General features: G+C 42.7%; 1 protein-coding gene across 1 annotated transcript in view; it reads left to right on the top strand.

Annotated features, from left to right (window-relative positions):
• The window catches only part of T265_04075 (hypothetical protein), a gene marked incomplete at both ends in the record, with an annotated part of 36,477 nt that extends 13,418 nt beyond the window's left edge, over nt 1-23,059 (top strand). The window contains one exon of the mRNA XM_009168721.1: nt 22,973-23,059. Coding sequence (XP_009166985.1) covers nt 22,973-23,059 — 87 coding nt within the window. The remainder of the gene's footprint in view (nt 1-22,972) is intronic.
• Between the last annotated feature and the right edge of the window lie 1,763 nt (nt 23,060-24,822).

Here is a 24,822-nt window from a genome sequence, read left to right as displayed (position 1 = left end):
GTATTGTGGCTAACGTGACCAAACAGCCCAGATAACTTCATTTTAGAAGAGGTGCTGACATCAAGGAGCTCTAGTTTCAGCGAAAGGATATCACTCTTTAAAGGCTGATACAACTTTCGGAGCGTTAATGATGATACGCTGCATCTTACGTTAGCCGAGTAAACAGTAAACGCGAACGTTTTCAGTGAAGCACCTTATCCATCAACCGTTCCGAGGCTTTTCTATCAGATTCACGACTAACAGGTATTTCTACGAGAACTCATCAAATGTAAATAAATCCGTAGAATATAAAACACCTCAGTCAACAAACAAGTACGCACCAATGTAGACTACCAAACAAGATACAAATTTGAGAGACAACTGAACTTGAAGCGGACATCCATTAGCTGGTACAGTCAGTCGAACCTCGGACCTCAATACACTGAAAATGTACATCTTGATATTCGGTCAGTTTTAGACCATTCTGAAAGGCCAAAATCATAATCGATTAGTCCACTGTGGGTCATACTTCATTCGCAGAACTTATACCAAGCTTCCTTTCACCGGCAATCAAACCTTGTTTTCATTACATGCATGGACGATCTCGAGACACTACTTCCATAAGATAGCCACGAAACCTTTTTAGCGCAACAGTCATTGGTGTAAAGCTGAGTTTTTCTAGTCCGTTATTTTTAAACGCAGTACTTTCCAATAATTCTGTGGCTTATTGACTTTCTAATCAAGACAGCTAAACGACCATGAACGGGGGATTCATTGTGACCGATGAAGCATAAATTGCAGAAGAGTCCACAGAGCAACAATTTTCGTCATTTCTAAGTAACTTCTGGGTGAGCTTTCAACCATTCTAGACCAAGTGACATTTTATCCAGTCATCTTATATGGTCAGAATAAATGCCATGTTGTCCCACGGGTACAGACTGATGCAGTATATACACTTCCGCTATCGTCAACCTCACGCAGGGATCTTTTTACATAGCTAGACTGCATTTATGAGTCATTTATTTCCACTGTCATTGGGATTATCTCTCCTGACTTCTACTGGTGATGGAGCAGTTCGATCAGTGGGCAGTTTTTATTGCCTTGCCGGATGGCCTGGGTACAAAAAAAAACAAAGTAGAAGCGAGAAAAATGGGAGGGTACGCCTCAGGGGCAGTCATCCAAAACTTGAACCGACAAGCGGAAAGTTTTCCAGACCAATGTGGATGAAAAAGAACTCTGTGTGCATGCGTCGATCAGGTTTTATCACCAGAACTGTTTCCTAAGACACGGAGTAGATTGGGCATTCTGATATGGGCAGAAAGTCGCTGTAATCGTCTTTTCCAATGCAAAGACCATGTTGTTATTAGTATTATGCTGTAAGAATCAGCATAGACATGACTAAGGCATAAAAATGGTGTGCATATTTGGTCACAAGCGAACAAATACGGAACGTCTCATAATAGACGCAAAAAATACTATCCACGTTAAAACTTCAGCATTAATTTAAACGCTTATCATTTTTTAAGTAAACATACAAACATTATGGATGTTTACTGCAAACAAACTGGCATTACAAAAATTTTTGAAAAAAAAAGCCCTTTTTTTCCATAACAAGTTAGAGGCGGTATGAGATGTGAGACACATCATGTTTAACTTCTTCAAGTGTCACTCGTGCACACTCCTCTTCAATTCTTGCTCTTAACTTCACCAAATTCTTCGGTTTATTTTTATGATATACGTGAGCCTTGATCATTCCCCAAAACCGATAATCCAGAAGTGTGTTCTCGGGTGACATTGCGGGCCAAAAGTTTGGAAATCCACGAGCAGTGACTCTCATCAGAAAATTGCTCTCGGAGGTAAGTTCTCACTTGGTTTGAGTAGTGGGGTGGAGCACCATCTTGTTGAAAGACAGTCGATGACTTCTTGTGTTGCTTGAGTTGCGGGATAACATGCGTCTGCAGCATATGGAGGTAACTGTCGCCGGAAACCGTAGCACCAAATAAAAAGGGTCGCAGGAGACACTTTGGGGAGAATCCCATCCACACGCAGGGATGAAGGGAATGGAGATTATGGGTGAGGTACTCGTGAGGAGCTTCAGGGGACCATATTTCGCAATCGTGCTTGTTGATTATGCCATCCACAGAAAAATTTGCTTTATCGCTCCATAAAATTTTGGAACGATTTCTTCATTGTCCAGCAGCCAGTTAACGAACGTGACACGTTGCTCCTTGTCTTCTTCCGTGATGTTTTGTAATGAAGTGAAATGATACGGGTTGAGATGAAGGTGGCGTTTCATAATACGATGCATGCTGGCTCGGGGAATGCCGGTCAGCTGAGACACTCGAGTTACAGATGAAGCTGCCATGGTGCTCTGGGACTGAAGTTGCTCGATGGCATTCTGTACAATGGGCGCTCTTTCATCACCCAGAGTCTTTCTCCCTTTGCCAGGAAAATCCAATACAGATTCAGCAGACTCAAATTTCGTAATCAAGCGTGTAATGGTCGACAAGGTGAAGGGATCTCTGATGAGACCATGTTTGGTCTTGTGACCACGAAGTGCAGCGGTGACGCTTTCACCAAGGGAATAATAGATGTCACTGGTCTACTTTGCACCAACTGGCGAACTTTCTTCACAAAAGGAAATAGCACTTTGGGATTGCATCTACCAAATATCAGTCAACCAGTCATCACAACACGGCTTATGCGCTAATGATGCACCATGTTCATACAATAGACGGCTCTTCTCGATAGCGGATAACTTGGCGTACAATATCGACACGGCACGGAAGGTTTGAACACTTGGTGATCGTAGTAATGGTTGTAGACAACCAAGTTATTCGATATTCGGCAAGCTCCGGAAAGGCAACATTATTTTGAGTCCCACGTTATGGCAAATGCAAGTGCACAGTTTGAAGTATTCGAGATTAGCAGATTGCGCAGCCTTACCATATGTACTAGCCTTAGCGAGAGATGCTAGTATGCCTCAAAAACTCCTGGACAGACAACTCTTGACGAATAGTCAGTTGGTCAGTCAGTCCGTCAGTTAGTTAGTTAGTTTAGTTAGTTAGTAGTTAGTTAGTTAGTTAGTTAGTTAGTTAGTTAGTTAGTTAGTTAGTTAGTTAGTTAGTTAGTTAGTTAGTTAGTTAGTTAGTTAGTTAGTTAGTTAGTTAGTTAGTTAGTTAGTTAGTTAGTTAGTTAGTTAGTTAGTTAGTTAGTTAGTTAGTTAGTTAGTTAGTTAGTTAGTTAGTTAGTTAGTTAGTTAGTTAGTTAGTTAGTTAGTTAGTTAGTTAGTTAGTTAGTTAGTTAGTTAGTTAGTTAGTTAGTTAGTTAGTTAGTTAGTTAGTTAGTTAGTTAGTTAGTTAGTTAGTTAGTTAGTTAGTTAGTTAGTTAGTTAGTTAGTTAGTTAGTTAGTTAGTTAGTTAGTTAGTTAGTTAGTTAGTTAGTTAGTTAGTTAGTTAGTTAGTTAGTTAGTTAGTTAGTTAGTTAGTTAGTTAGTTAGTTAGTTAGTTAGTTAGTTAGTTAGTTAGTTAGTTAGTTAGTTAGTTAGTTAGTTAGTTAGTTAGTTAGTTAGTTAGTTAGTTAGTTAGTTAGTTAGTTAGTTAGTTAGTTAGTTAGTTAGTTAGTTAGTTAGTTAGTTAGTTAGTTAGTTAGTTAGTTAGTTAGTTAGTTAGTTAGTTAGTTAGTTAGTTAGTTAGTTAGTTAGTTAGTTAGTTAGTTAGTTAGTTAGTTAGTTAGTTAGTTAGTTAGTTAGTTAGTTAGTTAGTTAGTTAGTTAGTTAGTTAGTTAGTTAGTTAGTTAGTTAGTTAGTTAGTTAGTTAGTTAGTTAGTTAGTTAGTTAGTTAGTTAGTTAGTTAGTTAGTTAGTTAGTTAGTTAGTTAGTTAGTTAGTTAGTTAGTTAGTTAGTTAGTTAGTTAGTTAGTTAGTTAGTTAGTTAGTTAGTTAGTTAGTTAGTTAGTTAGTTAGTTAGTTAGTTAGTTAGTTAGTTAGTTAGTTAGTTAGTTAGTTAGTTAGTTAGTTAGTTAGTTAGTTAGTTAGTTAGTTAGTTAGTTAGTTAGTTAGTTAGTTAGTTAGTTAGTTAGTTAGTTAGTTAGTTAGTTAGTTAGTTAGTTAGTTAGTTAGTTAGTTAGTTAGTTAGTTAGTTAGTTAGTTAGTTAGTTAGTTAGTTAGTTAGTTAGTTAGTTAGTTAGTTAGTTAGTTAGTTAGTTAGTTAGTTAGTTAGTTAGTTAGTTAGTTAGTTAGTTAGTTAGTTAGTTAGTTAGTTAGTTAGTTAGTTAGTTAGTTAGTTAGTTAGTTAGTTAGTTAGTTAGTTAGTTAGTTAGTTAGTTAGTTAGTTAGTTAGTTAGTTAGTTAGTTAGTTAGTTAGTTAGTTAGTTAGTTAGTTAGTTAGTTAGTTAGTTAGTTAGTTAGTTAGTTAGTTAGTTAGTTAGTTAGTTAGTTAGTTAGTTAGTTAGTTAGTTAGTTAGTTAGTTAGTTAGTTAGTTAGTTAGTTAGTTAGTTAGTTAGTTAGTTAGTTAGTTAGTTAGTTAGTTAGTTAGTTAGTTAGTTAGTTAGTTAGTTAGTTAGTTAGTTAGTTAGTTAGTTAGTTAGTTAGTTAGTTAGTTAGTTAGTTAGTTAGTTAGTTAGTTAGTTAGTTAGTTAGTTAGTTAGTTAGTTAATTCAATAGTGTCTCTCTGTCAGCAGAGTTTCCAGGATGGTCCATCTAACACAAAATCAAGCTTACTTTCAAAATTCCCATGTGATCAATAAATTGCCAATATGCTGACGTTCTCCAGGGTCAGCTAGTTCAACCACGTTGTTCATCTTCCCAATTACTGGAAGTTACTGATAGTACTTGTGTTTTCCTTGAGTTATATCAGTCAACCGGATCGATACTTGGTTTCACATCCACACTGCTTCAAAATGATCCCCTTTAAATATCTCTTTGTAGTGTGCCCATGTTTCGCCGAAAGAATCAAAACACCCACAGGTTTCAGGAAATCATTGCTGTATGATACTGGGAACAAATTATTAAAAACCTGCTCACGCTCTAACAAAACTGTTTGTAACCCAGAACATGATCATCGAGGGGAATAATGCGATCCAAGATTTTCGCTGAGACCGAATAAGGAGAAATAGAGTGATACTTTTTGGGAATGCGTTTATCAAAAACCGTCCTCAATATTATATTTGTTTTTGTGGATGCGTTTATCAAAAACCCTCCTCAATATTTCGGGTGCAGACTTCACAAAGATGCATTGAATAACCTTGTCCAACTCACAAAGGAATGTCTGAGATGAAGAACCAAGATGCCAGGACTCAAAAAACTTCTAAACCGACGGACTTTTACCAAGGATACCAGGTACTCTTTGGACACCAAGACTAGTCTCTCAGTTGGACCTCCCATTTTCTGTGGTGTCTGTACAATAAATGCGTCCAGTATGGTATATCTTCCATAGTTGTAGGCCTTCTTCTTGTGTCCTGAAAGCTGTCTGAAATAGATGAACCTATCAAACCAAGCGCGAAGAACTGACGTTCCTATACGTCAACATTAAGTATGTAAAACGGTTAGTACTTTGGAGCTAAACTGATTAGAATGGAGCGTAGTTGAAAACAGAGAAGCAGGCATGGAGGCCGCTCGTCCTTCAGTCACGGGATTCACATCACGTGGTAACACATGTTGCCTGACTCCTCAAAAATCCCAGTTATGTTACCACTCATCCCTGGCACTTTGTTCATCCACTGATTAGTTGAAAACAGAGAAGCAGGCATGGAGGGAGGCCGCTCTTCAGTCACGGGATTCACATCACGTGGTAACACATGTTGCCTGACTCCTCAAAAATCCCAGTTATGTTACCACTCATCCCTGGCACTTTGTTCATCCACTGATATTCACCATATTTGGACACAACAAAAACCAGTCAGATGATCACTGCTGTGACATCCTTTATCCCTTTCACTTTTCTGGGCCACCTTCATTGTTTCACTCAGTGATAAGGAAGAGATCTTCAGATTTTGCACTGGCGTGCATAAAATGTGACAGTTCTTCTTCCAGTCTGGTCCCGCCTGGCGTAACTAACCTGTCGTCGAGTTGGTAGTAATCTCAACAGTAGCCCCGTATGGATTCTACAAACCGAATAGAAAGGTTAAATCATTGTCAGTCAAGTACTGCACTTCCCTCAGACACAGTTGATCGGCGTATGATAGTACATTAGGCCGCACCGCCCTTACGTGTGAAGGTGCATCGAGGTTGGGTCATTAGACCGGCCATGCCGTATCTCATTGTTGAAGGTGAGCTATCGGTGCTGTGCTATAGTAGCAGTAGTTCTGCTGACTATATTAAACTTTTTTAATGAGCACGTCAGTCCAAATAATCGGCCTGGTGAGTTTCGGAAGCACCGTTGGCAGCACGCCAAGTCACACTATCACGATAATAGAAGAAGAAGAACGACTGTCCTTGACCCTATGTCGCCGATAACGTCGTCAGATGACCACACCGTAATATCACCTCCCTTGTTTGCTTCATCAGTTTGCACAGTGAGTCGAGGTCATGGTTCATGTCCGAAAATCAGTTTACAGATTAGAGTAACCGGTGAACCAATAAAACACGCACACCCATATCACGTAGGGAAACTAAGTCACTTGGATTAGCATGGTACACCATTGTCTAAACCAGGATCACGGTGCATGCTCTGATGGGCACCGTCTGACCTTGATGTTAGCAGTCCACTCAACTAGTCCGTATCGATCAGTGACAAATCTAGTGTCACTGTGATGTTTTCGAACTGTCCTCTTCATGAGGCATTTACCCCAGGCCGGCCAACCAATACATTGTATGCTGTTTTGCGGTGTTGCATTTTTGCGATGGTGCCTGATGATCGGTTTGTAAATTGGATTGGTAGCATCCACGGATACTATATTCACACTGTTCTTCTGAAAAGCTTTCAGGAAACCAAACAGACTGGTGAAGATGGTAGCTCTTCATCGGTGTTCCACTGTTCAAATGGAATGGGCGCAGCTACCGGTGCTTCCTAGTCACATTGTTATCATCTCAACAGTCGTTAAATTAACTGGCAAATTGCTGGTTACTTCTCACTGATTTATCGTGGTTGAATGAATTACTTTGTAGTCACTGGATGCTTGTCATATCATACCGTCTAGGGATCGAACTGTTCCTAACAAAGTGCCGGATCAAACCCCAAAACTTTACCGAAATTATGGCATACAAGCTTGGGTAGTTTGCCAACGATTTCATAAAATAAATCAATACATGGTCACGAGAGCGGCTATGCCAGATTTATCATTATCGATCTGCCTGACTGATTGTCTTCAGATTCAAAAATTCGACACACAGTTCACATCCGTTGACTCCAAACTGCGGTCCAGATGCACGAAAGCCAAAACAAAATCGATTCCGTGGAATATACTCAGTTTTGCACCAATTCGGTTTCAATTGAGTCTCTCAAGAAAACATACTGTGACATCCACAGGAGTGTACCAAAGGAGATATGAAGCGATTTGTGTGCAGCACATTCAGTTGAAGAATATCATAGACGAGAGATTCAGCTGAGATCTATTAGAGTCCCTCGTGTAAACTTAGTAGCTTTTAGGAAGCTGAGTGCACCCGAAGATGTCCCGTGTAGCATTTTCGCGAGCAAAATCCTTTTTGAAGACAAAGACTGATGTAGAACAACTTTGGCAACAACTTCTATATAGTTTGCTTTGAAGATCAAATTTTGAGTTTTCGACAGCAAATTTTTACCGATCTTTTATGCAGGTACTGAGAAAGATGCCGTTTGATTATGAAGGGGAGGTAACTGCGAAAATTAGTGCACTTGCGTATCTACGTTCCTATGCGGTTTTTCTCGCGACTTTGCGTCAAGCTATCCTGTGTTCATCTAAATGGCAAGTCAAGATAGACCAGCTGACTTCCCGTTGAAAACGACATTCAAAAGATATATCAGAGTATGATGCAACAAAACCTTTCATTTATCAATCATACGTTCATCCTATAGAGCGAGATGGCCTTCGATTTTGCACAAGATGAGACCGCGGGTGTCATGAAACTTTCGATGTCTTAAAACTTCCATGTATACGCCAATGTCCCTGTTTGGTATCCACCTTGATCAGCCGCCAGACCTCGACCTGTATCCCAAAATCCCATGTTCCATATTGGAAGTCAGTTCAGAATGGGTTTCCATTTGGCATCACAACAAATATTCTTCTGGTATTCCACTTTTTCACACACACACTGATGTGAATAAAAAGTTTACGTCAATTGGTAGCAAAGTGGGCGAATGATCTTAACGGATAATTCCCACTCGCAGCCAGCAAAAGGGGTACCGAAAGATTATTCAGCGTGCAATAACTTCCGAAGTATATGGATGTATCCAAAAAACAGCGACAATCAGATAAATCCTGGCCAGCACAGTTACCCAGCCGCCCCCATGACAGTGTTTATTGTCAGTGTGTACGAAGACTGATGATCACCGAGCCACACTGTCCAAGTGGGCTCATACTCGCTGATCCCCTTACAATGATTTTCAACATTGTCACGCTCCATGGAGCAACGGTCTCGTGTTGTCCTTTGGTAGACAAAAACAACGTGTAAAAACCGAAAAATGAACTGAGAGCACAGATAAACGTACTACTGATTAGGGTGATGGAGACTGAAACTGGAGAGCACAGTGGGTTGAGCCACCCACCTTAATGATGCAAGCAAGCTAATAACTGCAGTATGCTGCTCACTATGACTCCAGCGCAAAAATGTCCTCACACGCCATTGTATGGGAAACGACAGAGGTTGCTTTCTTCTCGGGTGTGTGTGGGTGACAGTCAACTGTCGATCATGGACTCCTGTATTTCGGTCAGGTTAGAATATCGGGACTGATAACAATTTCTGTTTGTTTAAGTTTTATTGATAAACTTTTTAGCCGGATTAATTGTTTCCCCACCTCGTTCCCTTATGTTTTGGAAACGGATTACTGCTGCACAGCCAAGTCACTGGAACGAGTCCCTGAGTGCACTGAGTTCTCCAGGAGAGTCGCGTATGCTTTAGATTCATGCGACCCATAGTAGCTTTAAGCACAATATTTTAACCGATGGTCAGCACCTTCTCTGCCCAGTTCTGTCTCTATCGAATTCATGTGCGCACAGCTCTCAGCCCCTCAAAATTCCTATCCTCAGTTGGCCAGGATGCAAGAGCGGGAACCACTGAACTTTGCCGCATTGTTTATGGTGGACTGACTTACTGATGAAACGAGGGAAGGCTATTAGTACACAGCCACGGTATTGGGCTTGACGAGAGACCAGAAATTAGTCAACTGACCTCTGATTTTCTAGAGTACGGTGAACTTAAATCAGACGTGAAATTTCTCTCTGTTTTTTGTATAAGTTCATATCATGGCATGTGAAAATTCCGTTCATATGGCCGTAAGGTAGACAGTTCAAACTTGAGCCTATCGCTGATCTAGCCACATTTTGTGAGCGGCGACCTGCGCAGGGGAGGACATTGTTTACCAATCAAATTTCGTTTTGGCTTCAGTTTCTTATACCTTCTGACTGTGAATAATAGACGTACTCACAAGGCTCATGTTTGTGCGAGCAGTAATAGCCTAGAATTTCTTTATCAGGCCTCCCCGCGTATTCGTCCAATCAAGTGAAGAGCCGTACAGGTGTTGAAGTTTATCTTGGCAAATTACACCGCCCCTTCATTTTTTTCAAAACCTCTGTGTCACCCTCTACCACGGCCCTTCTGGCGGCAACAAACAAACGTTCCAACATCTGAAAGTGCAAGTCTTTGCCGTCAGATTTACTGAGGATACGTACGGTCGATCAACCGAGGCCTCGTGTATTCCTTTTTAGTTCTGTTCTGAGTTCAGTCACGCCACAAAAGTTGAGAAAGAGACTAAAGACCGATACTTCACTTTTTTCTTCATTCAGTAACGTATGTCGCGATAATCCTCTTATGGTTCAATGAAATTAATAAATAAGCAGTCGGATTTGGGTCACTGTTTTCTACCAACGTTAAAACGTATCTGCGATTTTCTGGGGGAGACTGAAAGGACACGTTCAAGTTTATCACCGAATTCTACTGCGGTCCAATTAATAATCCACTCTAAAACTGCATTCCACAAGATTGATTCGTGCTGCTCACAAGCATCGGCAGTTTCCAGGAAGCGTTTTCTTTACACCAGTGCCCTAGGAAAAGTTGTCAGTTGGCTTTCGTGTCTTGACCTCTATCCCGACAGCTCCCAGTAGTTCGACTGACCAACTTGGTTTCGTGAGTTATGTCTGTTCGTGCGCGCTCAACGCTAAACCAACATTCGGCCCGTTGAAAATTACTCGGTCTTTTCAATCCACATTCCCAAGATTATCGAATACATCGTGCATCCCTGATCACCTGACTCAGCCGTACCGATGTGCTGCCTTTCCCGAGGGAGAGCAGACCCGAACCCTTGATATGCAGGTGTCTGTCACACCCGCAAGTCCGAGGAGAGAGACGCCCTTCGTTTCCCACATGATGTGGCGTGCGCCAGATGCAGGTGCGCGCGTGGGGACATTCGCGCGGAATGCGACGTGCGGATTGGATGGTCGGAAAACGGTGAAATTTACGGGTATTGGTGACGCAGTGACGCAGCTGGCCATTCATAAATATATTACAAGACGGATCTACCGAATCTGAATGAGACATTCCCATAGCTCAAAACTCATGGGCGTCCAGCTACTCAAGTGTTATCTTTCATTGCTTGTTTTGTGTGTTACCCCGGCTGGTTCCATTGAAGCCAATAGTAGCCCATTTCGCTTAATTGATCATTGGGACAGGTTCTATCTTTTCTACCAACTGGATCGACAAAAGCTTCCTTGCTCCAGTCGGTTTACAAAACTCACTCTGGTTGTGTCATAGACACGACATCGTGGATCACATACTGATCGTTCAGCGGAAGTTGTAGATCTAGAAGACGGTGACGTCAAAACTTACACAGCACTTAATAGTAATGTGGGGGTAGATGGTCCAAGTGGTTAGTGCGCGGATTTACTGACCTGAAGGTTCGTGGTTCGTACCCGACCTCTGCCTCTCGACTTCCGCTGTCTAGGCTTGGGCAACCTGGCAGCATCCCAGCCCGCGTGCTTCCTTTGGGTGGCAAGGCGGTTAGGCTCCGAAAGGGTGCTACAGCTGAACGCTTTTTTTAATAGCCATGCATAAAATTTACATCGTGAAGGGTAATTCATAAAAAGGACCGGGAACGAAAATGAGTTGGCTGAAGCCACCAGCTCCAATCTACCGCGGTCCCGCTTTCCAGCTGGACTATATACGACGAGGTCAGAGCGGCCGTCTTACAGTGGTCTTTACTATTCGATGTCGACGGGGAGATGTGAACAGCGAAAAACTGGATCTGCGCCAAAGCGGTTCACCTGGCCGCTGTCCCAGGTGCAAGCGACTCCAGAACACTCAGAACCCGAGTCGATACTGGAGAAAACGTTTCGGAGTCTAGCCGCTCAAGGTGAGCAGTAAATACCTACAGTCTCAATAAAACGTGTTCGTGGAAAGTGAAATGTGGTGTCTGAGAAGGATGCACAGGGATTCCGAAACGACCTCCAATAGACTCAGTACAGCCACTCTATGTTACCGTGTTAGGGCACCAACAAAAAAGCGTGTAGGGAGCTAATCACTCTGTGTGCAAACATGCTTAGCTCGAAATTGATACCATAGTGGTTTTGAAGCTCTGTACCAGTTACCCATCCAACTGTCAGCAATGTGTTATCACCCTAGAAAGCCTGGATGGCTAATACCTAGTTTCAACATTTTCCGTCCATTCCTAATGCGTGAATGTTCGGGCAGGATGGACGTTACCCAAAAACGCTTGGGGACTTTTCCCCATTATTCGTTTCGAGTGTCTGCCACCCAGTTGTACGTTCGTTACGCAACAGCTGGAGCAGGTATTTGTGTGGTCACCCGATGTACAAATGCAAATGTATGTAATGAGTTCATAAAGAAAGGTTCCTGGACGAATAAGAACCGCTTGTATCTCAGTGCGATGAATGACCCTTGATAGATGAACGTTGTGACTAATTGGTCACCAGCCAAGAGCTCATTGCTCGAGAAGTCGAGATGGCCCATAAAGGGGAAGATCCTTGACTTGGCAATCACCTTTTCCTTTACGCCCAAATTCTACCTTTAGGAAGATCCTTTTCCTTTACGCCCAAATTCTACCTTTAAGACCAGTGGAAGCCTCAAGCTGTTCATTTCATCCTGAACCAAGCATAAACTGGGGAGAACAATGAAAAATACACCCTCAGGGATCGGACTCTTCCGGTTTTACACAAAAAGTCTTCGGTCGTTAGAAAAAGTGAAGCCACACAGCCTGACTACTTCAGAACTACTGGCGAAGACAACACATCAGTTTTGTAACCCCATCAATATCTTCTCTAACCAGAGTCAGAAAAAAGGAACTGACAAAGAAGCGTCTGCTCCCCTTTAGATTTACTGCTTCATTTTATCCCCAAGGTTTTAAAATTGTGATGATAACCACTAACTGCCAAACCTGTTTGTTCCAAAACAGGAGTGGTGGAACCCGACAGTGCAGCTCTCGTGGGTAGTGGTAAAATGTGGCCCTATTGATAATCGAGGTTATGTTTCGGCTGTATGGATTTGGAGACAGCTAGCCACATTTTTAAACTGAGTGTGACAACCTCGATATCACGAAGAGACGCTCCATGACCGCTTGTTTCGTCTTTCGTAATACGGGAACCAGATTTTGTTTAGCTGTTCTATGTGACAATGTTACCTGACTTCAGTGAGTCAACGAGTGATTATCACTTTGCTGGAAATCAACTAATCGTGTGTTCGTGAGTTCCAACTTTTGGATGCCATTTCCCAACTCCGAGTCATGAAATAAATAAAAGGGAATTGACTGTTGAAGAAACTCAACTCCCAAGGTTGCTGAAAACTCTTCAACAGCAACGTTGTGGGTAGTTTCCCTCAAGAAAATATACTGAGATATCTCGAATATCATATTAACTGAAACATGAGGCGCACATTCGTTTGCGGACTATCGTATACTGAGATACTCGAATATCATATTAACTGAAACATGAGGCGCACAGTCGTTTGCGGACTATCGTAAACCACAAGTTCGACTGGGATACAATTGACCCCTCCAATAAAAGCAATTTGATGTGCGAACCGGTACGTTTCTCAAGGAAGCAGTTGTTACGTCAAGAAAGGAATTCACAGTGTTTAAGACCACAGTTGCACATAGAAGCCTTTTTTGAAAATATTAAGTTTCATTTCGATCAGACAACCTCTTTTCAGCCTCATGTGGCCGGCAAAAGTCGCAAAGGTCTTATCAACCTCAACTAGACCAGATGGGAGTCCACTTGCCGTTTTGTTCGACTGCATACAAGGAAGTGCCTCCTTATGTCGTCCGAAATGGATCTGGAAAGTTGAAAATTAGGACCAAAGGTCCTTTCAAATCACTTGCCAAGTGTCATCAGCAGATGTATTTCCAGAACTACTCTGGGGGAATCGTCTGGATGAAATTCTGCAGCGAAAGCTTCCTCAGCGACTGATTCATTGGGCGAATTTTTTAAAAAAACCGTCTATGTGACTAAGCAATATTTACAACTTGATTAATCCAACACGCGTTGACAATAAAAGTGAACAGGTGTTTGGTGCGCTCTTTCGGGGACAAAGCATTCGTGTAATTGGATACAGTGGGGTAGCATAAAATTTCGAGTTCTTTCAGTGCCGCCGCTAGGGCCATAAAATGCCAGAAAGTAAAGTAGCACCGGAGCGTGGGTTGGTGGGATGTGCAGGTCGAGTACCACAGCAAACCACACACTCCGCGGCACAGGATACTGTACCACACCGTACCGATGTATGCACGTGTACGCGTATATGGGTACCAACGTGTCCCCAGCCACGCACACTAGACACAATGAAAGTGTAGTAAGCTCTACCACTGTCAAGAAAGGCGGTACGGATTTTTATTGCTGGTCATAAACTGATTTAGACAGTTTTCAGTACATGCACTTACCTCGCATTCTGCCCATACATTTGTGTTGACCGCACCAGTTCACTTGCAGGCATCCTCGCAACAGAGGGGGAAAGCTACTATCAAGCTGCTTGTAAATTCAGTCGTATGCTTACTGATCTAGAGATTATCGGATTGCGAGCGAACGTGACTGCGAACAGTAGTTGCGTGTGATCAATTGCATGGGCGTGACCCAACAGAAAGAAAGGCATAAATTTTGTGGGAAAGGTCACTTTTGATGTGGACGGGCACAATAGGTCACCACCATACCTTTGTCCCTGAAAAACCCACCAAGAAAGAGTTTTCTCGCAGCGTTTTAGCATATTCAGTGGGTTATATATGGTTTTGGAGTAACCGGTCCCAATTGACCAAGAAGGGAGAAACCAGTCGTGAGCTGTCGAACGATTTTCAGCAACCTTATGAGTAGTGCATTAGGTATAAAACTGAATCAGATTTGGAAACTTCACTCGCAAAGCAAATCGACATCACCAACCGGACTAGAATGGTTGACAGTGGATAAAACTGAAACTCACCGCTTGTTGACTTTGTTCACAAAGGACTCGAGAATACTTCGTCGCTGTCTCTCTTCTCCTGAGAGCCATTTTGCTCACTGTTGATGGCCTCATGCTTCCCTCGTTCGCACAAACCCTTGATTTTAGTTATTGGCTGGTGCTTAACACCTAATCCGGTCCTGCGTCTTAGTTCGCCGATTTCCCCGATCTAGAAATTAACCTCTAATTTTGGATGCGACAGCTAACGGAGAAAGGATCTTAGTGTGAACCTCACAGTGTTAAGGATCTTTTTATTATTATTTTATATTATATTATATTATATATTATACATAATTATTTATATTATTATCCATCTTTATATATTAGTTGCATGTCCATGTGAAGACTGTTTTTTCTATGTTTCTTTCGAAATAGGGGACGTGTGTTAATTTAACCATCCTTAAAAAATAATTGTTCACATCCACTAGGACGTCATTTATGGAACTGCTGTGTTCTTGCTTCAACATTCTAAACAGAAAATGTTCACTTTTCAAACAGACTACTCATCTGAGTTGTTGGTGCTCGATTTTTCCAGTGACGGAAGTCCCTCGAAACTAGAGCCTACCGAAGTGAGAAAAAATATAACATTGGAACACCCTTGGAAGACACCACTGTTTCCCGTGTTTACCAAGAGCCCATCTCCCTCCTTCCCACCATTAACAACAAATAGGTCTTTTTAAATAAGAGTTTCGCTTTCTGTAATGCACTACTCATAGGGTTGCTGAAAACTCCACGACAGCCCACGACCGGTTTTGCCCTTCTTGAGGCTCATCAGGTAGGCGCAGTTCTCGGGTTTCCTCAAACCTTACGTTCTACTTGGAACCAAGTTGCACGGAATCAGCGATTATACACTCATTTGCAAACTAATTTGGTCTTTTGAGAGACTCACCTGGAACCCAGCTGAATCGCTCGTTTGGGATGTTTCCAGCCAAATGAATGTGTTGCACCAGCCCACCTTATGTATCAGTCGCTGCGATACTCGAGATATCGCGATACATGTATATCTTTGTAATGTACTACTTGGTTGCCTGTAAACATCAAAACCAAGAGAACCAGCTGGGTTCCAGGTGAGCTCCCCTTGATCACCACTATTAAATGTTTGTGAAAATCTGCAGATTTCTGGTCAGCTTTGACAATTGTGGGATGAGATAGTCAGCCCAAAACTGTTTTAACGCATAATCTTTAGGAAACCGTTGATATGAGATTCCATCCCCCAGTTACAAACCGCTCGACCGAACAAAATCCACTAGCTTAATCAACATTGTAGATATTTAAACTAATAAAAAACTGATGCAAATCGTGAAATGTCTTCTTTTATAGCAGATTACGTACTAAGGGATGAGTAACACAATATAGCGTCTAATGGCTAATCAGTCACACTGCTGATCAGCTGTTCTTGGCCGATTGGTAAACTGTTCAGCTATTGACTGAAGGGGCGAGTCCCCAGATTCTCGATAAGTATTCAACAGCTGTACAATAATTCTCGCCTTTCTGGAGTAGATTGACTTCACCTACAGGACAAAACCTCAACTTTGCTCCTTGCCTTTCGGAATACAGTTCGTAAGTAGCTTCTCTGGTCTGCTGGAGGGACTGCTCCGACGAGCAGTTGATCGTCTCAGGCCCGTGCGAAGTGACCAGTAAGCCCAGCAGGTCTGAAGTCATCTCCAAATCTGACAGGATTAAGCGTATTTTGGTCAGCATTCATTATCTAAAGTGAGATCAAAAATTCAGGTTCAAATAAAGACGTCAATATGAGTTATTTTCATGGCGGGATCACTTGGGTCACTAGATCCAAGCAACTTTCAGACCCATCGGTCTATGCTTCTGACAGGCATTCTATTTTCTTGGATTTCGAAAACCCCGTGTCTTCTGGGAAGGTAATTACCTTTTTGTGAATAACGTCAAAGTTGTTAGGCCTACTTTCTTTTGAGAAGCGTCTTTTGCTTCAACTCAAAATTTTCTCTTGCTTAAGTTCGTCGCCGAAATAGAACTCGACAGGTTGAAGCCATTAAGGTTTTTAAAGCGAACTCTTCACCAAACAGAGTTGATATACTCTTGATGGCTATTTTTTATTTGCCTGTAGTTGATTATGAATCGATGATTGTACACCCCGCGATTGTATACTGTGCATGTACCCTTTCGCTTTCATCTTAGTTACTTTACCCTAGAATGGCCCGCACACCTTGACAGATGCCCTCTTCCTTTAAAACGCTGTCAAATGTCTTGAATTTGGCGGTATCAAGTAGATTGACTATGTATATTGAAACCCACAGTGAGGGCACGAAGATGTATGCTGCAGTATATCAGGATCATTCTTAGTCCGACTCACTTCCTCAGACGAAGATGAAGAAGGTTCTCTGGATGATGGATTCTTTTATCTCTTGAAAAACCTGCGTACACATCATCAGAACAATGGTCAACAGCCATTTTGAAGTCACTTATGTGGTATACAAACCGACGTTGCAGAAACGGTAGCATGCGACCGTGTCCAAACGACCACGCAGGTTAGAGTTCAAATGTCAGTTCAGCGCAGCGTCACTTTCAGCAGTTTCCACGGCTATCGTGATATCGTTGACGGTTTCGAGGTCTCGGCTAGCACTGCATGCTCACGTTTCTTGCTGCTCTGAAAACAAGCCAGAATCATGCGGTTTCACCAGTGTTTCACCAGTTCCTACTGTTCACCAACAATGAACGCCAAGGACTGTTTTTCACTCATCCAATACATAACAGCAGTGATGATCTGATTCATCGAAGATGGCGCACAACCTCAAAAATCCTTCGATTTCACTGCAGTCGTCCAGGGATGTATGTTTGCGCAAAAAGAGGTAGCTGTTGCCGTTCAGAGTACTACTGTTTCGAACTCCGTGGATCATTAGTGTATCGTCCATTACGTTGACATTTGAAATTCCCCACGTTTATTCCGTCTCCATTTGTAACCCCGCTTCACTTTTGTGAACTGGCGCTTTTTGTCCTTACCACTTCAGTCGTTTTGGCCGTGAGGTCATCCAGCCATTCGTGGCTGACTTTATGCACGCGTGACTGTCCCACGTGGGAGCCTGTTTGCCCATTTGGTTCGTCCTTTTGTAGTCCAGGTGGGCCATTTGTTTTGAACGAGTATCTACTGTCGAGGTTATATAATTTGTGAATCTGTCTTACATTAGTAGTACCGTCCAGCTCCAACTGTTTTTCCTTCCCGGAGCTTCTGGAATTACGCGTCATTCGAGGATACCGTTTGCACGTTACAACCAGTGTGCTGTCGAATACCCAACCAATTAATCAATCAATTAATCACTCGGGGGTAAATGACAGAGAACTGAGACCGACCTGGATGTGAGTCACGTGCTCACAAAGTCTGACACGGAGTGCATAAATACGTGCAACAACCTAACGACCAATAGTGCATGTTTCACAAGGTCATCTGCTGGCATCTGGTTTGGGACAGATGGCAACGCAAGCGCTCAGTATTCGCACGATTAAATTGAATTTTTGGGAAGCTATGACGTGTCCCTGATGAAATAAGCAATCGGGCAGTTGAGTTCAGAATACCAGTCGAAACTTTTGAGCACATTTAGTCATCCCGGGGTCTCAGCAATGCCGGGAAATCATTCCACCAGACTTTTCCGCCAGAGGTATGACTGCCTCAGTGGACAATGAAATTTGGTGAGCTGAAAAAATATGAAAGTAGATTAGGATGATTTTTGATTGGATCACACAGGCAACAGAATCCAATATTTTGGCGCAAATGATTTTGCTCCACTCCTAAAGGTTTTGCAACTAAGAGCATTGTGCGGCTAATGAGCCCCATGAACGCACAAAAACTGTCCACCTACGAAGTGCGCTCACCGGACCACCACGGAGCCAGACATCAGACTGGCTGGTCCGCCTCACACCCTGATTATCCATCTCACATCAATGATCCGACCCCACATGAGCTGAAACCTTCTGTTTGTCGGTGACCTTATGAGTAGTGTACCTCCAAAATAGTACTCAATTTGCGAATATACACTCATCTGCAAACTAATTTGGAACCCAGCTGAATCTCTCGTTTATGATCTTCTCATAAACGAGAGATTCAACTGGATTCCAGGTGAGTCTCTCGAAAGAACCAACTTAGTTTGCAGATAGGTGTACATTCGCTAATTTCGTGCAATTTGGTTTCAAGTAGAACATAAGGTTGACGGAAACCCGGGGACTGCGCCTACCTAATGAGCCCCAAGAACGGCGAAACCGGCCGTGGGCTGTCGATGGATTTTCAGCAACTTTATGAGCAGTACATTACAAGTATTCAATTTGGTTCTATCACTTTGGTCCGGTTCACGCTGACTGACAGCTACTTTCACAGCTTTATCCGATTCATGCCAAGAATCACGTGCGGTCACACATTTGGCTTCTCACGAGCCTTTCGTACTGTCATGAATATGTGGAGGTTCAAATGATACAACCACTACTGACAGTCCCTGCCGGACCCCGGCCATGGTAGTAAGCAGTGAAGTGCCAGTATTATCAACTGGTATTAGTGTCACTGATGGTTATGATTATGTCAGCCAACGGTTTATGCACCCTTCACATAATAAGGTTCCCTGTCAAACTGTTCCTGCTTTGACTTAGCCTTCAAGCATTCGGCTGGAGGTGGAGAAAGTGACCGCCTAACTGCAAGCGGCGATGATAAACCACGGTTATAGTGATAAACAGTGTCCTTTGAATGACAGGAAGTACGGGATAATAAGCTTTTCAAGAAACTCTTCATTTTCAAATTTCCAAGATAAAAAGCAACTCCGTTGTAATGTGCTGTTGTCGGCTTTTAGATGATTAGAACTTTCCTGTCAAGGGCGACGGCATCCGAAGTGTGTACGAAGGACAAAAAACTGAAGTGGATTTAATTTACCAGTAACTTGCCAAATGCGATTAAGTTCTAAATGCGTAGTTTTCAGTGGATGAACAAAAAGACGGATTTGCAAATACAGACAAGGAATCCGACCTCGTGAAACTTTGGTGTTAGATCTAGCAATTTTGTGGTGTCGGTTGCATCTGTTTGCACGAAACCATTAAAAATGGATGCGAGGTTACCAAGTAAAGCTCCCCGGCAAAAAAGCCTTTGCGTTTTTTGTATCGGATTAACGAATGATTCGCATGAATTACCTCTAAGTAGATGAATTCCGCCAAGATGGTTATCCAAGCATTCCGTGAATTGGTGTGCTAGTAACGGGGATTCCCTTCCAGGCTCGTCGCCTTCTGTGTTGTTTTTGTGCTTGTGTGTGTGAGTGCTTTCCACATTAATGCAGGCGTGAAAAACACTGCCCGATAGGATGTATCATTTTCGAACCACTCCTCACGCCAACGGGAGTTTGGTAATACACTGAAAATTTCCGTAGGCATGAGACAATAATCATGAGAAAAAGAACACCTCCAGGCAAACGAAACGAGGAATGAAATGCATGTGGTAGGTTAATTCAAAAAGCCCAGTGGGAAGGCACCAACTGTCTGCTGGCAATTCACCCACGCATCTGCTAATAACTTGAAGGACAGGCAAAGTAGTTGACGCAGAACAGAATCACATTTTCGAGAAATGCACTCATTTGCAAATCAATTTGGTTTTCACGAAAGACTCAACTGAATCTCTCGTTTATGATATTCTACAACTGAGTGTGCTGCACACAGGCCGCCTCATGTTTCAGTTGGCACGATATTCGAGATATCGCAGTATATTTCCATAAGGGAAACTACTCACAAGGTTGCTGAAAACCGAATTGATTTGCAAATGAGTGTATTTCTCGAAAAACAGTCCAATTTGGGTTCAAGCGGAACATAAGGTTGACGGAAACCCGGGGACTGCGCCTACCTGATGAGCCCCAAGAAGGGAAAACCGGTCTGGGCTGTCGAATAGTTTTCAGTAACCTTGTGAATAGTTTACTCTATGGAAATATTCATTTTTGGTTAAGATGACACCGTATGTGGGGAGACGAAGAATAGGACAAGGTAAAATTTAACCAACGCTTTTACAATGGGTTTAAGTGATCTGTAGGAAGTCACAGGGAGTCCCACGTAAGGATATAGCAAGTTTTGGAAGCTCGAAATCAGGTAAAATCGCTGTACGCCCAATGTGTGAGAAATAGTGTCAAGCATCACAATGAAATCGTTCCAAACTAGGATTCCACTGACTGACACAACAAGTATAGCTGCTATGTATGCATTGTGAATGGTGGGGGTAAAATTTAAAATAACAACAGCAGTCTGAAGAAAAATCGCATTGGATTTACATCGGACATTTCTTGAAAGAATCACTTCCCTGAACTCCATTACTGCTTGGGTAGTGAACTTGGCTCACAGAATGGAAGCGCTGTGGAAGAAGTCCGATCTAGCTCCAAATAGGTATTGAACTGTGCCTGTTCACGTTCTCCGCGGTCCGGGTGTGAAAGGCTTCGTTCTCTTCAGAATGTCTGTAGTGTTTGAAGCAGCTTTTCGAGAATATTCCACCGTATGGAGATTTGGACGAAGGGTGGTGGATCAACAGCGCGTATCCCCCTGCTGTTGAAATAAACACAAAATCCGTTCTGCATGTGATACGCGACAGTAGCGGCCCTGTCACGCAAATGAAAAAAACCTGGTTAGTAGAGAACCGATAATCTACGCCCAAACACGCTGGTTCCATTGTGACAGAAAATACCAGACCGTAGTGAGGCGCAGAAGAAACATATAACTAACTTTTGGACTAACGTGATGAGTTGAATTCCCGTGCTCACTTAAGGCCTTTACGGAGGTCGGTTGTACTAAAGGAAGAAGGGACAAGAGTATATCCGAGTGTTTGCTGCAGTAGGGGCACACAGTTGTACTTTGAGACGTAACATGAGTAATTATTGTCAAGTTTGAATGGACATTGGGGTGTTAAAGGGACAATATGTAGAGCATGTAGTCGCGGTAATCTTAGTCAGCCACTGCAGTGCTTCAGGCAGAATAAGTAAGGTCTGCTTTGCTAGATGAAGTAGTCAGCACAACACAGAGGGCTAGATGGGTGAGGACAGTGTTACGAGGAACACCCCAAAGCTAACGGCCGATCGTATTTGCTGAGGAGGTACTTCCCATTGTCAAAAAGATGATAACGGAAAGGTGGATATCGGTAAGTTACATATCATAGCATACGTAGGAAACAACAAAAAGGTTGCGAAGTGGAAGACGGTTTAACAGAGCCCTTAAAACCTTAGGTTTTTCATGATCTCTGAGTAAAAGCCATCTCCCAAAACGTTACACTGGATGAAAGCATCAGAAATACGCGCTTGGTCATCTTGTAAGGACCATTATCTATTTAGCGGTAGATTTTACTATTAACCTGGGGTATTTATGTTAGATGGGAACACTATAGCACCCGACTGTGCTAACGTGTTGGAGCGCGGTATCCCAATATCGGTTTGAAGTGAGTATGAAATGCATATCTGGATAGAATCTCTGGTCGTTCGATGTGGCCTCAGCCCTATTTCGACTGTCTACTAGATCGATGCTGACATCCAGAGTATGAATGCGATAAAAGCAGACTGTGTACTGCCTTGTGTTGGAAAAAGCGAAAGATGGGCGTACATGCGAATGAACCAACATATTGTGGTCAGAAGAGAGCATGATCCCTGATTTCCATATCAAGACCAGACTGAGAACATCAATTAGGTTTAGGAAATGTGAACATCCCGATATGTGGGGGAGTTCCTGAAATGGGGCAGTCCACAACCCACATACAGAATGTGGTCAACTCCACGCAATCTTACGGGCGAAGGATTCTCAACTCATCCAGAGAATTCAAACGGAAGTGCGTATCAGATGAATGGGTCAATCAGCATTATCAATCGTAGAATCATCGGAGCAAAGATCACAGGATACGGGTCAGAGAGGTCAAGCTCAAAACTCATCTGTACGCCGACCGATGAGATCACCACTCACCTAACTAAAATGACAACCAGTCATGGGTGCCACACTGCTTAACTCTCACACACACTCGCACTGCCGTACCAAGACGCACTAGTGGCGCCACGTCGATTGGTGAGGAGACGTTTACAACAAAATGTTCAACCTCATCAAATAATCCAACAATACGGCAATCTTCATTGCGATCCAAAAGTCCACAAGGGAAATCGTGCACATTCCTGATATTCCTCTACGGCTCAGATTGCTGACAATATTCTGACGCTAGAAACTGCTGTTCCGCCCCATTAGGTTGCTTTTTGTTGTTGTATACTCCTGAAATGATGCAGAAAGATGAACCACTTACCAGGAAAATCCATATGGACTGTCAAATACCAATATCCACAAGGTCATGTTAAAACTGCAACGGGGGGTACCTTGCTGCATATTCTTTACTGAAGACGTTTTCACATTGTCACATCAGACGATATTTGATGCACAAAAGGGCGGGTTCACAGTATGCTTCCTTCAAACAATTCATCCCAGGTTATCGAGGAGAGTCCTACGACTGAACTGGGATCTTTTCCAGATAAGCCCCGCCAAAAAATCAACCCCGGCACCCAAAAAGCTTAGAAAAAAGAGGATATGAAATTTGTACTTTTAGTTTTTATTGAATAGGGTGAAATTGGGACATGTCATTAATAATTTGCATGAAAAGGTCCGTTTTTCGGTACCTTTGCCTCCAAACGAACCCACACAAGTAGCTGTCCACTAAAGATCAGTGTGTGCCGCATTGGCGTTTATTCTGCATCTTGTCGAAGTTTGTCTGTGAGCTCCAGTCGTTGGATCCACAAATTTCTCGGTATGATTAACCGTTGGAGTCTGCAAAAGCCGCCAGGCACAAACGTCGCCAAGAAAGTTTTTCCAGTCACCAGCGGTCCTGTGGCCAATAGTTAATTCCTCTGAGCAGAAGTTGATTTTTGCCAAATTTTTGGACCACCAATAAATTACACCTCCACCTGTCAGAAACAGTTGAAAGTGTCTTTTGGTGGCTATTGTAATTGCATAAATGTTGCTGATCGATCACTCTGTGGCTTTGCAAAACATCTAGTGTCATGAACGAGAGTTGGAAGCGTCAGAAAGTTCATTTGAGGTTTTACGTCCGAAAGGAGATTTTCGCAAAAAATGAGCCTAATGTGGATAAGGAATTGTTTTCATCAAAAATAGGTCAAGGTTGTGTGCGTACATTAAGTTGGAGCCTGCAAAATTGGCGGGGATTAACTTTTCGCGTATGCCCATTTTGCATTAGTAGCCGGGCCTATCTGGAAAAGATCATTGAACTGTATTTTGCATACGGTAACTTTAGATCACTCCGTGTGACTTAAGGCAAGAGAGGGGTATTCTCAGTATGCAGTGTGACGCCTTTTATCATTGATTCTCCGAACAACACTGTAAAATGAGGTCGGACACATAGAACGCCCGGACAGATCCACCGCTGATCCGGGCTGACCGGCTTCTGGTTCACCAATCGAATGCAGTGGTCCTCAATACCTCGCAGTAAATTACAGATCACACCGTCAAACTGATAAGTTTCCGCCCGTTTCCCGTAATACTGGGCTAGAATTTGATATCCTTTCAATCTCGGCCAGAACCTATATAGATGCGGAATGCCCTCTCAATGGAGAACAGAAAGCACAACATATACACCGGAACCGCTTGTATCGTAATACTGAGCAGGTGCTTGACAGGTAAAGCCTAGACACATTAGTTCTCAAAGTGGCTATCCACATATAAATTCTGTCCAAGTTCAGGTTTGAAAAAGCTAAACCCCCTGCCTCCCGGATTTCACACTAATATACTTCTTCGGATATTCTCGACAGTCTACCGTCTGGGTTACTTGGTGGGAAAAGCTGAACTACGAGGAGTAGTGATCCTACCCACGGCAAAAACTTTTAAAGAGAGGTCCTCCATCTACAGAATCTCAGAGAATAGTCTCCTCCATTAGACAGGGTGTCTGCTGTGATCGCTCAACGGGAGTTGATGGAGTTGATGGTTTCCTGAGAAGAAGGCAAGGTCGATTCGAACAGGTGTAATAAGAAAGAACATCGAGAAATAAGGATTTTCTATTGTCACATCTTATCACAACTCAGGGCTGCGACTCTGTGGGGCCAGAAGTATGCAGGCCGTTCAACAGAAGAACCGTCTGGAACTTTACGAACCTCATCAAAGATTGCATATCTGTGTTATCCAAACTGATAGTGTAGCTGACTTGGTCAGCCCTGATGGCACAGTTATCCACCTCGGAAGAGAACGCAGCTCAAAAGCGGTAGTTTCTTTTGCTGTCCTGAAGCCTCTTTCAACCACAAGATATCGTCTCCCAGAAGCAACTACTCCCA

This window comes from Opisthorchis viverrini (genome assembly GCF_000715545.1).
Source record: "Opisthorchis viverrini unplaced genomic scaffold opera_v5_64, whole genome shotgun sequence".
NCBI lineage: Eukaryota > Metazoa > Platyhelminthes > Trematoda > Opisthorchiida > Opisthorchiidae > Opisthorchis > Opisthorchis viverrini.
This window is presented reverse-complemented; position numbering and strand designations above follow the sequence as displayed.